At 45.5% G+C, this 15,592-nt stretch overlaps 1 protein-coding gene across 1 annotated transcript in view; it reads left to right on the forward strand.

Moving 5' to 3' along the window:
- Positions 1–15,592, forward strand: part of cfap20dc (CFAP20 domain containing) — a 58,815-nt gene that overhangs the window by 30,041 nt on the left and 13,182 nt on the right. Inside the window, 6 exon segments of the mRNA XM_023992617.2 lie at positions 2,367–2,770; positions 6,231–6,716; positions 10,292–10,375; positions 10,377–10,467; positions 10,470–10,510; positions 12,391–12,452. Of these exon segments, the coding sequence (XP_023848385.2) occupies positions 2,367–2,770; positions 6,231–6,716; positions 10,292–10,375; positions 10,377–10,467; positions 10,470–10,510; positions 12,391–12,452 (1,168 nt within the window).

The raw sequence follows: 15,592 nt of genomic DNA on the forward strand, positions 1-15,592 counted from the left end.
TTTGGTGTGACTTGGCCTGGAATCGAACTCCCAACCTTCCAATCTCTGGGCGGACACTAACCAGAAGGCCACTGAATTAATATTCCAAATGTAGTGCACTACTTGTTTTAACCAGAAATCTATGGGCCCTGGTCAAAATAAGTGCACAAAATATCAATCAAATTTATTGATAAAGCCCTTCTTACATCAGTTGATGTCACAAAGTGCTGTACAGAAACCCAGCCTAAAACCRCAAACAGCAAGCAATGCAGGTGTAGAAGCACGGTGGCTCGGAAAAACTCCCTAGAAAGGCCAGAACCTAGGAAAAAACCTAGAGAGGAACCAGGCTATGAGTGGTGGCCAGTCCTCTTCTGTCAGTGCCAGGTGGAGATTATAACAGAACATGGCCAAGATGTTCAAATGTTCATAGATGACCAGCAGGGTAAAATAATAATAATCACAGTGGTTGTAGAGGGTGCAACAGGTCAGCACCTCAGGAGTGAATGTCAGTTTGCTTTTCATAGCCAATCATTCAGAGTATCTCTACCGCTCCTGCTGTCTCTAGAGAGTTGAAAACAGCAGGTCTGGGACAGGTAGCACGTCCGGTGAACAGGTCAGGGTTCCATAGCCGCAGGCAGAACAGTTGAAACTGGAGCAGCAGCACGACCAGGTGGACTGGGGACAGCAAGGAGTCATCAGGCCAGGTAGTCCTGAGGCATGGTCCTACGGTTCAGGTCCTCCGAGAGAGAGAAAGAAGGAAAGAGAGAAAGAAAGAGTGAAAAAGAGAGAGCGAATTAGAGAGAGCGAATTAGAGAGAGCATACTTAAATTCACACAGGACACCGGATAAAACAGGAGAAATACTCCAGATTTAACAGACTGACCCTAGCCCCCCGACACAAACTATTGCAGCATAAATACTGGAGGCTGAGACAGGAGGGGTCGGGAGACATTGTGGCCCCGTCCGACGATACCCCCGGACAGGGCCAAACAGATAGAATATAACCCCACCCACTTTGCCAAAGCACAGCCCCCACACCACTAGAGGGATATCTCCAACCACCAATTTAGGGAATAGGGTTTAATTTGGGAAGCAGCCGTAGAGCCTAGCTAGCTGAAAGTATTAGGATTCTTTAGTTAAGTTTGGTCTGATGAGAGTCACTTGAACATAGTGGATGGATGGGCTCTTGAGTGTGTGAATCACAGGAGTTTGGAGACACCTTAATTGGGGAGGACGGGCATGTGGTAATGGCTGAAGCGGAATAAGTGGAAAGGTATCAACATCTGACACATGGTTCCCATGTGTTTGATACTATTCCATTCGCTCCATTCCAGCCCTTATCATGAGCTGTCCTCCCCTCAGCAGCCTCCACTGGAGTGAATGAACATGATGTGTTCCAAGTCTGGACCTCCTAAGTGGGCCTGGACTCCATTGGTGAACATTTCACAGCATACATACACATACAGCCAATGTCACTGTCTGCAATAAGCCAACACTACTATTAATCAGCTTGGATGACATGCAGTCAGGCCTCTGGAGCAGTGTGTTCCTGCCTGGGTGTTTTCTAATGCCAGGGCCTGTAGACAGACCCCATGGGCAGAGGTATGGGTGTGTGAGCGATGATTCTGCAGCAGAATGGCGCCCACACTACTAATGATGTCGTTTGTGTGCCGGCGGGTGAGCCCCGCTCTGCCAYGGCGAAGCGTTTTTCTCCCCCAGTCCCTCCCTGCATACCACAGACAAATACATTCGCAATCGTTTTCAATGCTTCGGCTTCCACTTATGCATATTTGAAATGCTCATTAAGGCATTATGCCTCTATTAACAAAGACCTGACCAAAATATATACATCTATGCAGGAGTGGAAATGAACGCAGGCCCGCTTTTGGCAACCATGGCATAATCGAATTCATTTCATTCTGCCGTACTGTGATTAGGCAGTAGTTATTTGCATATATGAAAATGAACCCAGGCAGGCAGAGAACAGCAGGAGGTTTTCCTGATGATGAAGAAATGAAGATGGATCCATTGATCACTGCAATAAGATCTCTGTCATTATTCTTGATTCATCATCACCATTACGCGTTGACTCAAGAGGAGTGTCTTACACAAGAGGCTTGGGCTGTGCATTAGCAGCCTACGCACTCTGATATTGAATACTCCTTATGGATTGTGCAATCCATTCACCTGAGGTTAGGCATTGTGTTTTCATTGTATGAAGTTAGTAAGGTGGAACTCTTTAGTTTTAGAGTCAATGATACAGTTGTAGCTAACGATCACGGGACGAGCAAATCGAGTCAACAAGAACCATTGGAGAAGGCAATCAGAGCAGTCTCATGTTTTTATTGACTGTAAAGCTGTTGTTGTTGTTGTTATTCTTCTCTTAGACAAGTTGTTGTCTCCCAGACCTGTTGACGAGGACAGAGCCTGTTTGGAGCCCTCCAAATCTTCTCCAGAGCTTCTGTCTGGCCAGTCGACCCCTGTCCCTGACCTCCCCCCATCACCATTACCCCTGCAGGACTCGGACAGTGATGACAGTGAAGGGGAGAGTGATGTGGATGAAGTCTCTGAGCCTCAGTTCTCAGTGGAAGACGTGTTCACCTTCTCTTCTCGGCCCCACTCAGCCAAGCGAGGCCAGGGACAAGGACATGGAGACCAGGGCCAGGGACATGGAGAGACCTGCTGGACTGAGGAGGCAGCTCAGGCCGCTGACACCTACGGCCAGCAGGACACGGGAGGGCACAGGGGGGCCAGGCCAGACGACGACTTCCTAGCCAGCGAGAGTGAGGAGGTATGTCTATGTGTCTCAAACGACTGGGTCTGTTCCAGATTTGCTGGAGGATGAAGAGTACACACACACACACACACACACACACACACACACACACCACACACACACACACACACACACACACACACACACACACACACACACACACACACACACACACACACACACACACACACACACACACACCACACACACACACACACACACACAAGACCCTGTGCCCCATGACACAGTCCTCTCAACATCATTGTTTTTCTTCTTCAAAACATTTAGTTGCTCTGGTACATTTAGCTTCAATAGAAACCTCAATAAAAACCTCAACAATAGAAACCTCTCAGCGATTGTACAATAGAAACCTCTTAGACCCCCCATGACCTTCAGATGCCCTGAATAAGCAGTCCTACCACCGCCACACAACAACTCCAGTAGGAGCTGCTTCCTTAAAGCAATTGTTTGAAACTGGAAAAAAAAGTTATGAGACACTCTATGGGCAAATAAAAGGATAGATTTTAAACGTAACCAAAGCATAAACTAAGTGTATATAATAACTAACTATACTCTTAAATCTTATATCTGAGACCATTAGTGCAAAGTGATTGTGATGTGTTATTGTCTCACCTACTTATCTTAAGATGAATGCTGTAATTGTAAGTCGCTCTGGATAAGACCGTCTGCTAAATGACTCAAATGTAAATATAAAATGTAAGAAAGTGTTTACACAGCAATGTAACCCAGTAATAAAGAGCTGCTGATAAAGAGCTGCTGAGGAGAATTCTTATAAGTAATGAGTACAAAGGCTATTACCGTTAGATGTATTCAAAGGAAAACGAATTGTCTTGACTGGTTTTAAATTTAAGAAGGAATATAATTATTCAGATTTAAGACTTTCATTAATAGTCAAATTCAGAATAAATGACTGGTCCTTGAGGTGCTCATTGTTCTTTTCTTGGCTTGGCCTAATGGATTCCACAAGGAGAGAAAAAAGCAGTGAGGGTCAGTTATTTTATAGATTCAGTCCATTTCTATATGAAAGAAAAAAACATGATTCAGTTTATTTTTTTATGGGTCCTGTATGAGAAATATAATTCAGTTTGTTGTGTGAGAAACATATCACTCAGCTGGCTCAGACTAGATAACTTCCATTAGAATTGAGAATATATATTGTTCATCCTCAATTCAGTTGTGTGTGAGATAGAGAAAGATAATTTAGTTGTTGTGTTGATCCGTCCCTCTCTCTCTCCTCTACTGTCCTGAGGGAAATCAGTTTCATCTTCAACATACATATGCTCTGCTACTGTTAATTAGGCCCCTAGTTGATTGATTGTGTGTGTGTGTGTGTGTGGTGTTGTGTGTGTGTGTGTGTTGTGTGTGTGTGTGTTGGTGTGTGTGGTGTGGTGGGTGTGTGTGTGTGTGTGTGTGTGTGTGTGTGTGAGCTGCTCTGCTAGTCTAGAAGAACACATTGTAAAACCTCTGGAGCTTTCTATTTTTCTTTCAATTCCCATCTTGTTCTGTTTGCTTGTTTTCAGCCAATCATCTTACTCTGGGAGACCAAGGTTAATTTGAATAAACAACAGACTAGACAGTAGACACACAGCATGTTTTAGGTAATTCATGGGTTCAAATATCCAACATCACAACTTACTACCATATCCACAGGTAGTCCCAGTTGGCCTTAAAGAAAACTGTTATTAAACACTGAAAATAGCTTCCTCTTCTCCCTAACCTACAGTACCAGTCAAAAGTTTGGACACACCTACTCATTCAAGGGTTTTTCTTTATTTGTACTATTTTCTACATTGTAGAATAATAGTGAGGACATCAAAACTATGAAATAACACATATGGAATCATGTAGTAACCAAAAAAGTGTTAAACAAATCAAAATATATTTCAGATTCTTCAAAGTAGCCAACCTTTGCCTTGATGACAGCTTTGCACACTATTGGCATTCTTTCAACCAAATTCATGAGGTAGTCACCTGGAATGGATTTAAATTAACAGGTGTGCCTTCTTAGAAGTTAATTTGTGGAATTTATTTTCTTCTTAATGTGTTTGAGCAAATCATTTGTGTTGTAACTAGGTATGGGTGGTATACAGAAGATAGCCCAATTTGGTTAAAGACCAGGTCCATATTATGGCAAGAACATATATTTGAGATTCTTCAAAATAGCCACCCTTTGCCTTGATGGCAGCTTTGCTCACTCTTGGCATTCTCTCAACCAGCTTCACCTGGAATGCTATTCCAACAATCTCAAAGGTGTTCCCACATATGCTGAGCACTTGTTGGCTGCTTTTCCTTCACTCTGCGGTCCAACTCATCCCAAACCATCTCAACTGGGTTGAGGTCGGGTGATTGGGGAGGCCAGGTCATCTGGCAAATAAAGAAAAACCCTTGAATTAGTATGTGTGTCCAAACTCTTGACTGGCACTGTATGTCGGAACCAAAAGACAGATTGCCTAAAAGTGTAACTTGCAAAAGACATAAAATACAATGTTACCAATGAGGGAAATCAGATTATTCTTCCTTATTTATTCCATGTGCAACTCTGTGTTGTTGTATGTGTCGAACTGCTGTGCTTTATCTTGGCCTGGTCGCAGTTGTAAATGAGAACTTGTTCTCAACTAGCCTACCTGGTTAAATAAAGGTGAAATAAAAAAATATAAAAAATAAATGTATCCCTGATTATTACTAGATAATTAATTCATATGGACATACTTTTTTCAGAGTTGTCCACATTCGATGCCTCGTCCCAGTTGGATCATGCTTAGTAATTGGCCATGCCAGAGGTGTTGACTCTAAACTGCGTGAGGCCTCTATCACACCACTGACATCAGTGCCCCACTCAATGACATACGATTCTGAGCATGAAACGAAAAGCAGCAGAAGAAAAAGATGAGAGAGAGGTAAAAAGGGAGGAAGAGGAGGAGTGAAGAAGAGTCAATGGGGTTCGGGCTAGGAGTCAAACTTAACATGCCCTATCACCAGGTTGTCCTCATTAGTGAACCAGGAACCAGAGCCGTCTGCTTTCAAGCCAAACCTACCGAGACCATTAGCCGGGATGAAAGCCTAGCGCTTTACACTACTTTAAAGCCATTTTAGCCTCTGCCAGCTAAGCAAGACTAATATTGAGTCTTTTCAGATAGCCTGCTGCCATAGTTAATTGCAAGTAATTTGGGACGTGGGATACCAGCCCACGGCTAGCCGCCAGTATGGAATCGTACAGTACAGCCGTAGCAGTTTATTAGCTAGCTGMCCGGCACGCGCATTCTTTTGCATTCATCTGTGGCAGGTTGTGCTATAATTCCCTTCTTGAGGCAGACGTCTTTTTCTTTCAAGGTGTTGCGTCAGTGCCTCCTCTGTCCTTTTAGATATGCCTGCCTGGCTACCATTACTCATATTCTAATAATAAAATAAATTTTAAAAATCCTATTTTTAAACTGTTCCTTTCTATTTCTCCCAGGAAGAGACGTCCTCTAGGTTTCTCTATCAGGGGTCCAGTGTCCCCCCCAGCCCTGGTACTCCTGGTGTTCCCCCCAGCTCCACCCCTGGTATCCCCGGATCATCAGGCTTAGATGAGGACACTCCGCCCAGAGCACGGCCTGGGTCCAGTGGGTTCAGTGGGTCCAGTGGTGCGGACCGAACATTTACCATAGAGCGAACCCTAACCCACACAGACCCTGCAGGGTGTAAAACCAGGCTGGCTCCCCACACTGACTCCCAAGCATACAGGAGAACATTAGAGGTGCCTGGGGTGGTCCCAACCCGCTGCCGGTCACCCTGTCAGAGTACCAGGCAGGGGCAGAGACACAGCAGTCTGGGCCAGTCTGGACCTGGGGGAAGAGGAGGGGGAGCGAGCCAGACTCCGGACAGGAGCAGCAGCAGAACATCACTGAGCAGGAGATCTCTGCGAGAGATCATCCCCCGAGGAGACGCCACATTAGACAAGGTTAGGGACTGTCTGTCTGCAGCCAGGCATTTAGTATTCACAATCACATCCTTATTATCGCACTGTCTTCGTCAGAACCTCTTACCTGCCCTGTGGGACAGAACAGAAACACATGATTTACCAAGAGAGAGAAAGTTCTGCTGTTAACTCCGCCATCTTCCATTTCCTCCTATACTTCTCATGTTATAATTAAGTGAGCAGCTGTCAAGTGACCATCAGTCCTGACTGTCTCTTGCCACTCTGGGATGGAGGCCCTGGGTGGAAGGGAGGCCCTGGGTGGGATGAGAGGGAGGGAGCCCCTAGGAGAGAAGGATGAGGGGGGAGCGAGAAAGAGGGAGGGAGAACCTGTCTGAGAGTCTAATTGAGCAGCCAGCCACATGCCTGATGCCACAATCCGGCAGGGATTTACAGTTGTCAAAGCACATCAGATGTGCCACCGTGTGATTCCCCCCCAAGACAACAGACTGATGCCTCATCAGTAACTTCAAGTTATAGCCTAGTAGTCACATATGCAGGACATGGATGTATCATATTCAAGTCATAGTCTAGTAGTCACATATACAGGACATGGATGTATCATATTCAAGTTATAGCCTAGTAGTCACATATACAGGACATGCGATGTAATTCACATTCAATTCATAGTCTAGTAGTCACATATACAGGACATGGATGTATCACATTCAAGTTATAGTCTAGTAGTCACATATGCAGGACATGGATGTATCACATTCAAGTTATAGTTTAGTAGTCACATATACAGGACATGGATGTATCACATTCAAGTTATAGTCTAGTAGTCACATATACAGGCTATATAGTACTTTATTTAACCTAGAGTTCTATGTGATTGTTTTTCTTCAGTGGTCTGTGTTTACAGTAGTATACTGTATAGTAGTTTTACCAATAGAAAAGCACTGCAATTTCCTGGATTTTCCCCCTCTGAAAACATGTAGTTACAAGTCTGCCTGTTGAATTGTCCCAGAGCAGCTTAAAAGAAATCTCTGTTTTGATACAGATAGATACAGTGAGTTTGTCTGTGCCCCTTGTTGATCCTCATTCTCCCATAGACATATCGCCAAAGCTTAATAATAGATAGAAAACAGGGAATCAGTGGCGTGGGTGGAGGGATACACAAAGAGCGAGGGAGTGAGAAGAAAAGAGGGAGCAGAGTGCATTTTGAACGAGAGATGTAGAATTATCACTGGGAACTGTAGGAGAGAACAGTCATTCCCCTTGACCTCTTACAACAGAAGAGAGCCCACTGTTTAATTAAAGATGCGGTGTGTCCCAAATGGCACCCTATTCCCTGTAACATGCAATTCTTTTAACCAGGGCTGTGGGCAAAAGTAGTGCACTATATAGGGAATATGGTGCCGTTTGGGACACAACCGGGAAAGTCTGAGAAGTCTGAAGAGAGTTTTCAGGAAAGAGGAAAGGTCCCTTTTGACAAAGAGTGGATGTGACAGTCATGTGGCTGCCTGCTTTGTGCCAGTCTTTCTTCTATGGTCGGGGTTGACTCCTCTCCGATGCTCAAGTGGTTGCAGTCAGGATGGGCTTAGATAGAAGAGAGTGAGGAAGAGAAGAGAGAGAGAGAAGCTTAGATAGAAGAAGAGTGAGTGAGGAAATGTAGAGAGAAGCTTGTTAAAGGGCTTGGCATCGTGCTGTTCAGCTTCTGATGGCATGATGACACGCCGTGTCGCACCCGCCCGCCTGCCTGCCTGTCTCTCCGCTCATCCCTCGCTTCCCCTCATCTCCTCTGCTCACATTAAAGTGTGTGATGTACAGAGCAGAGCAGAGCAGTGATCTAAGAGCAGGTTTGTCAGTCATGCTGTGCTGAGGAGAAGGATTCTGCGATTTAAAATAGAGAGGGTGAGAGAGAGGGTGAAGAGAGGTGGGGGGCTAGCTGTCACACCTTGAGGTGCCCGGGGCCCACTCCCTTCCAGCCGCTCCTCCTAAGAGGAACCAGGGGATCCATGATCAGAGCACAGTATTTTGTATTTTTTGAAATATTTTTTAGGGATCCTCATTAGCTCTAGCTGACACAGCAGCTACTCTTCCTGAGGTCCACAAAAGACAGGGGAGTGGAGGGATCCCAAGCCCACAAAGGAGGCCTGCTGCCTGGGTCTCTGATGAGGCTCAGACACCCCCCTCAACCCTCACCTCATTGTAGTGGAACACAGCCCAGTAAGCTGCAGTCTTACAACCAGTGACACACCCTGCTCCATGTCCCCAGCAGGTAGCCAAGTGAAGGCTGTTGAGCTGTCCTCTCATCAAGTCAAATCAAATTGGATTTGTCACATGCGCCAAATACAACAGGGGTAGACCTTACTTACAAGCCCTTAACCAACAATGCAGTTCAAGGAATAGAGTTAAGAAAATATTTACTAAATAAACTAAAGTGAAAAAATCTAATCAAAAAGTAACACAAGAAAATTACATAACAATAACAAGGCTATGGTTAGAGCGTTGGGCCAGTAACTGAAAGGTTGCTGGATCGAATCCCAGAGCTGACATGGTAAAAATCTGTTGTTCTGCCCCTGAGCAAGGCAATTAACCCACTGTTCCCCGGGCGCCGGAGACTTGGATGTCGATTATGGCAGCCCTCCGCACCTCTCTGATTCAGGGGTTGGGTTAAATGCGGAAGACACATTTCAGTTGAATGCATTCAGTTGTACAACTGACTAGGTATCCCCCTTCCCCTATATACAGGGGGTACCAGTACTGAGTCAGTGTGGTAGCCACTGAGCTAGCCTATGGTACAGTAGAGTCAGGGTCCTGATTGAAATGTTGTCAGAGAGAGAGAGAGAGAAGACAGAGATGATTGTTGCGGTTCCCACTGGCCTGTGAGGCTCTCTTTCACGCCAGCAGCCATTGATCCTCTCTCAACCTCCAGGGTTGCCCCAGTCCTTCCTTTCGGACAAAGCCAGTTACCACAGAGCTCCAAGCCTCCAACTGAATTGATAGCTGGACGAGTTACTGTACACACACACACACACACACACACACACACACACACACACACACACAACACACACCCACATCACAACACTCACACACACACTACACACACACACACACCACACATACACACACACACACACACACACACACATACACACACACACACATACTCACACAACAACCAACACAGCACCACACACACAGTCATGGCCAGCTGAAGCCACAGGCCAGTGGGTGATATCCAAGCCTGGGCTGGGCCTGATGGGAACCATGAGACCATGCTGTTTAAACAACACTGATTTCTTATCTTTGTTTACACTTAACTAGGGGTTGGTTGGGGCTCAGTCATGACGCTGTTTCTTTTATTGGAGACGGATCGAAACGACTTGCTATTTGTGGATGTGATGAAAAGGATGCAGTGAAGATTCTAGGATTTTGGGGCCTTGTGGCTTTGAATACACACCATGGTCAACCACAAAAGCCCATTAAAAAAGCTGTCAAATTCCTTTACTGTAATGTCTGGAATGCAGTGTGTAATCCATCTTTGATTTTGTTTGTTGTCGATTTGAAGGTGGAGAAGGGGAGGGGCGGAGAGGAAGGCATGAGCTGTGTGGTCCAGTAGCTGTGATTTGCGTCTGTTGGATAGCCTGCGTATGCAGGAGGAAGAGGAGGAGGAGGAGCTACATATGCTGGCCCAGTCTACGGCGGGAGCAGGAGGAAGAAGAGGAGGGGGGAGGAGCAACAGGTCTCAGTGCCTCTCAGATCCACCAATGTAACGTCAGCATCAGCACAGCAGTGATGAGACATCCACCTGGACACACATACCTATGGTGAGTCCATGTACTCCAAAGATGGGGGATAGATGAAGATGTCTTACTCAGGACGTTTGCCATTGACGTAGGGGGTTGGTGTTGCTCATTTCATACTCACATACTGTTAATTTGCAGAAGCAATGAAGTGGCCCAGATATCTATTATCCTTCCCTTGTCCTTAAGCCTTATTTACAGGCAGCTCTCTGAGTGATACATCAAGGTGCACAATGGGGCTTATTCAAACCAAGCTCTCTCTCACTCTCTCTCTCTCTCTTCTCTCTCTTCTCTTCTCGTTCTCTCTTCTCGTTCTCTCTGTCATCTCTCTCTCTCCTCTCTCCTCTCTCTCTCTCGCTCTTCTCTCTTCTCTCTTCTCTCTCTCTCGATCGTCTCTCTCTCTTCTCGTGCTCTCTTCTCTCTCTCTCTCTCTTCTCGTCCAGTCTTTCTCTTCTCCTCTCGTCTCTCTCTGCTCTCTCTCTCTCTCTCTCTCTCGTCTTCGTCGTGCTCTCTCCTTCTCATCTCTCTCTCTTCTCGTCTCTGTTCTCTCTCTCCTCTCTCGTCTTCTCTTCTCTCTCTTCTCTTCGTTCTTCTCTCCTCCTCCTCTGCTCTCTCTTCGTCATCGTCTCCTCGCTCTTCTCTCTCTCTCTCTCTCTTTCTCTCTCGTCTCCTCGTCTCTCTGCGTCTCATCGATCGTTCGCCGTTCTTCTCTGCGTCTCTGTCTCCCCTCGGTTCTCTCTCTCGTCTCTCTCTCGCTTGCTCGACTCGTCTCGTCGCTCGTCCTCTCGTCTCCTTTCCTTCTCTCTCTCCCAGGCTAGCTGCTCACCTTTGTTGTGGAAAACTCGATCCAAAGATCAGGCAGAGACTAATTGTATTATATAATAGTGAATATTCTCATCAAGAAGCTGCAGGGGAGATCCACCTCTGGTTTCACAGGGAAGAACTCAAAGAATAAATGGTTTCATGTCCCTTATATAGTGGGAGGTGATAATACAATCATGTTGTTTACACAACAGTTATTTCAATCCAGCAACAGTTCCGGAACACAATGGCCTTGTGTTAGGGTGCAGACATACCAGGAGTCTATGAAAAGCAGAACACAGAACAATAGCATAACCCTTGAGAAGTTACATCAGCTCACCCCAATTCTGCCATAACAGCTTGATGTGCTGTAATCATATTGCTGCTTTTTCGACTGTAACATCAGTGTCACGCTAGGGTATACACCGTGATGTTATACTAGAGAAACGGTGTTTCCGTAGCTAGGGCTGACCGTGAGGACCTGTGGAGAGTAAAATCAACAAACTCTACATAATCAAAACAGTTGCTTTATAAGAAGGTGTTGAATTTCACAGTTAGCCAGTGTTATGTAATTGCCAGCTGAAAAGTACCAGTGGCCTGGTTTTGGCCCCAAGTGAGAGCAGGTCCGCCGGAGCCATGGCCCGGTGAGACACGGGTGCCGGCTCGCGTAGATGGAAACAGAAAAGTCTGAGCCTTTTGGGTAAAACACTGGGGTAAATCCTGTATGGAAATGTGCCATTATAGAGTCATGAGATAAATACTGAGAACCTTTGCACTCTGTAGTAACATATGTAGCCACAGCGCCCCCATCAGGCAGCTGAGGGAGGTGCACTGAAGCTTTTTTTGTTATTACGCAGATTGTGATTTCACATAATACTGTACGAGATAGTTAGAAAAGATAGCAACATACTAAATGTATGTGGCGGGTATCTTTTTATGTTATTAGTCTCTGGTGACTGACAGCCTTTAAATTAAAATGTTAGCGGCCAGCCTGCATGCGAGACTTTCTTCTGGGTGCCGAGATTAGAATCTGAATGATTATAGCATCGCTGGTAGATTATGACGTTCTCTTTTCCTCATTCGTTGTGTTCTGTTGTTCTCAGCCGGCCAAACAGGGCCATCACTACCAGAAGGAAATGAACCCACTCTTACACTCCAATCCAAGGTGAGCATACCTCAAATCTTGTCCCCAAAATAAACAACACATAAACAATGTTTTGTCTTTTAAAAAGGGGGCAGAGTTTTTTTTAAATTATTATTATTTTTATTTCACCTTTATGTAACCAGGTAAGCTAGATGAGAACAAGTTCTCATTTACAACTGCGACCTGGCCAAGAATAAAGCAAAGCAGTTCGACACATACAACAACACAMAGTTACACATGGAATAAACAAACATACATTCGATAATACAGTAGAAAAAAGTCTATATACAGTGTGCAAATGAGGTAAGACAAGGGAGGTAAGGCAATAAATAGGCCATGGTGGCGAAGTAATTACAATATACCAATTAAACACTGGAGTGATTGATGTGCAGAAGATGAATGTGCAAGTAGAGATACTGGGGTGCAAAGGAGCAAGATGAATTAATAAATACAGTATGGTGATGAGGTAGTTGGATGGGCTATTTACAGATGGGCTATTTACAGATGGGCTATGTACAGGTGCAGTGATCTGTGAGCTGCTCTGACAGCTGGTGCTTAAAGCTAGTGAGGGAGATATGAGTCTTCAGCTTCAGTGATTTTTGCAGTTCGTTCCAGTCATTGGTAGCAGAGAGCTGGAAGGAAAGGCGGCCAAATGAGGAATTGGCTTTGTGGGTGACTAGTGAGATATAACTGCTGGAGCGCGTGCTACGGGTGGGTGCTGCTATGGTGACCAGTGAGCTGAGATATGGCGGGGCTTTACCTAGCAGAGACTTGTAGATGACCTGGAGCCAGTGGGTTTGGCGATGAGTATGAAGCGAGGGCCAGCCAACAAGAGCGTACAGATCGCAATGGTGGGTAGTATATAGGGCTCCGTGTGACAAAACTGATGGCACTGTGATAGACTGCATCCAATTTGTTGAGTAGAGTGTTGGAGGCTATTTTGTAAATGACATCGCCGAAGTCGAGGATCGGTAGGATGGTCAGTTTTACGAGAGTATGTTTGGCAGCATGAGTGAAGGATGCTTTGTTGCGAAATAGGAAGCGCTTCTAATTTAATTTTTGGATTGGAGATGCTTATGTTGATCTGGAAGGAGAGTTTACAGTCTAACCAGACACCTAGGTATTTGTAGTTGTCCACATATTCTAAGTCAGAACCGTCCAGAGTAGTGATGCTGGACGGGCGGYCAGGTGCGGGCATCGATCGGTTGAAGAACATGCATTTAGTTTTACTTGCATTTAAGAGCAGTTGGAGGCAACGGAAGGAGAGTTGTATGGCATTGAAGCTCGTCTGGAGGTTAGTTATCACAGTGTCCAAAGAAGGGCCAGAAGTATACAGAATGGTGTCGTCTGTGTAGAGGTGGATCAGAGAATCACCAGCAGCAAGAGCAACATCATTGATGTATACAGAGAAGAGAGTCGACCCAAGAATTGAACCCTGTGGCACCCCCATAGAGACTGCCAGAGGTCCAGGCAACAGGCCCTACGATTTGACACACTAAACTCAGAGAAGTAGTTGGTGAACCAGGCGKGGCAGTCATTTGAGAAACAAAGGCTGTTTAGGCTGCCGATAAAAATGTGGTGATTGACAGAGTCGAAAGCCTTGGCCAGGTCGATGAATACGGCTGCGCAGTAATGTCTCTTATCGATGGCGGTTAAGATATAATTTAGGATCTTGAGCGTGGCTGATGTGCACCTGTGACCAGCTCGGAAACCAGATTGCATAGCGAAGAAGGTACGGTGGGATTCGAAATTGTCGGTAATCTGTTTGTTAACTTGGCTTTTAAAGACCTTAGAAAGGCAGGGTAGGATAGATATAGGTCTGTAACAGTTTGGGTCTAGAGTGTCTCCCCCTTTGAAGAGGGGGATGACCGCGGCAGCTTTTCAAGATTTGGGAATCTCAGATGATACGAAAGAGAGGTTGAACAGGCTAGTAATAGGGGTTGCAACAATTTCGACAGATCATTTTAGAACTAGAGGGTCCAGATTGTCTAGCCCGGATGATTTGTAGGGGTCCAGATTATGCAGCTCTTTCAGAACATCAGCTATCTGGATTTGGGTGAAGGAGAAATGGGGGAGGCTTGGGCGAGTTGGTGTGGGGGGTGCCGGGCAGTTGACCGGTGTAGGGTTAGCCAGGTGGAAAGCATGGCCAGCCATAGAAAAGTGCTTATTGAAATTCTCAATTATAGTGGATTTATCGGTGGTGACAGTGTTTCCTAGCCTCATTGCAGTGGGCAGCTGGGAGGAGGTGCTCTTATTCTCCCTGGACTTTACAGTGTCGCAGAACTTTTTTGAGTTTGTGCTACAGGATGCAAATTTCTGTTTCAAAAAGCTAGCCTTAGCTTTCTTAACTGCCTGTGTATATTGGTTCCTAACTTCCCTGAAAGTTGCATATCACGGGGGCTATTTGATGCTAATGCAGTACACCACAGGATGTTTTTGTGCTGGTCAAGGGCAGTCAGGTCTGGAGTGAACCAAGGGATGTATCTGTTCTTTGTTCCACATTTTTTGAATGGAGCATGCTTATTTAAGATGGTGATGAAGGCAATTTGAAAGAATAACCAGGCATCCTCTACTGATGGAATGAGGTCAATATCATTCCAGGATACCCCAGCCAGGTCGATTAGAAAGGCCTGCTCGCTGAAGTGTTTTATGGAGTCGTTTAGACCCATTACGGATGCATGCAATGAGGCAGTGATCGCTGAGATCTTGGTTGAAAACAGCAGAGGTGTATTTGGAGGGCAAGTTGGTTAGGATGATATCTATGAGGGTGCCGTGTTTACGGATTTGGGGTTGTACCTAGTAGGTTCATTGACAATTTGTGTGAGATTGAGGGCATCTTGCTTAGATTGTAGGATGGCCCGGGGTTTTAAGCATGTCCCAGTTTAGGTCACCTAGCAGCACGAGCTCTGAAGATAGATGGTGGGCAATCAATTCACATATGGTGTCCAGGGCACAGCTGGGGGCAGAGGGTGGTCTATAGCAAGCGGCAATGGTGAGAGACTTGTTTCTGGAAAGGTGGATTTTTTAAAGTAGAAGCTCGAATTGTTTGGGTACAGACCTGGATAGTAAGACAGAACTCTGCAGGCTATCTCAGCAGTAGATTGCAACTCTGCCCCCTTTGGCAGTTCTATCTTGGCGGAAAATGTTATAGTTAGGGATGG

Source organism: Salvelinus sp. IW2-2015, linkage group LG1 (assembly GCF_002910315.2).
Source record: "Salvelinus sp. IW2-2015 linkage group LG1, ASM291031v2, whole genome shotgun sequence".
NCBI classification, from domain to species: domain Eukaryota; kingdom Metazoa; phylum Chordata; class Actinopteri; order Salmoniformes; family Salmonidae; genus Salvelinus; species Salvelinus sp. IW2-2015.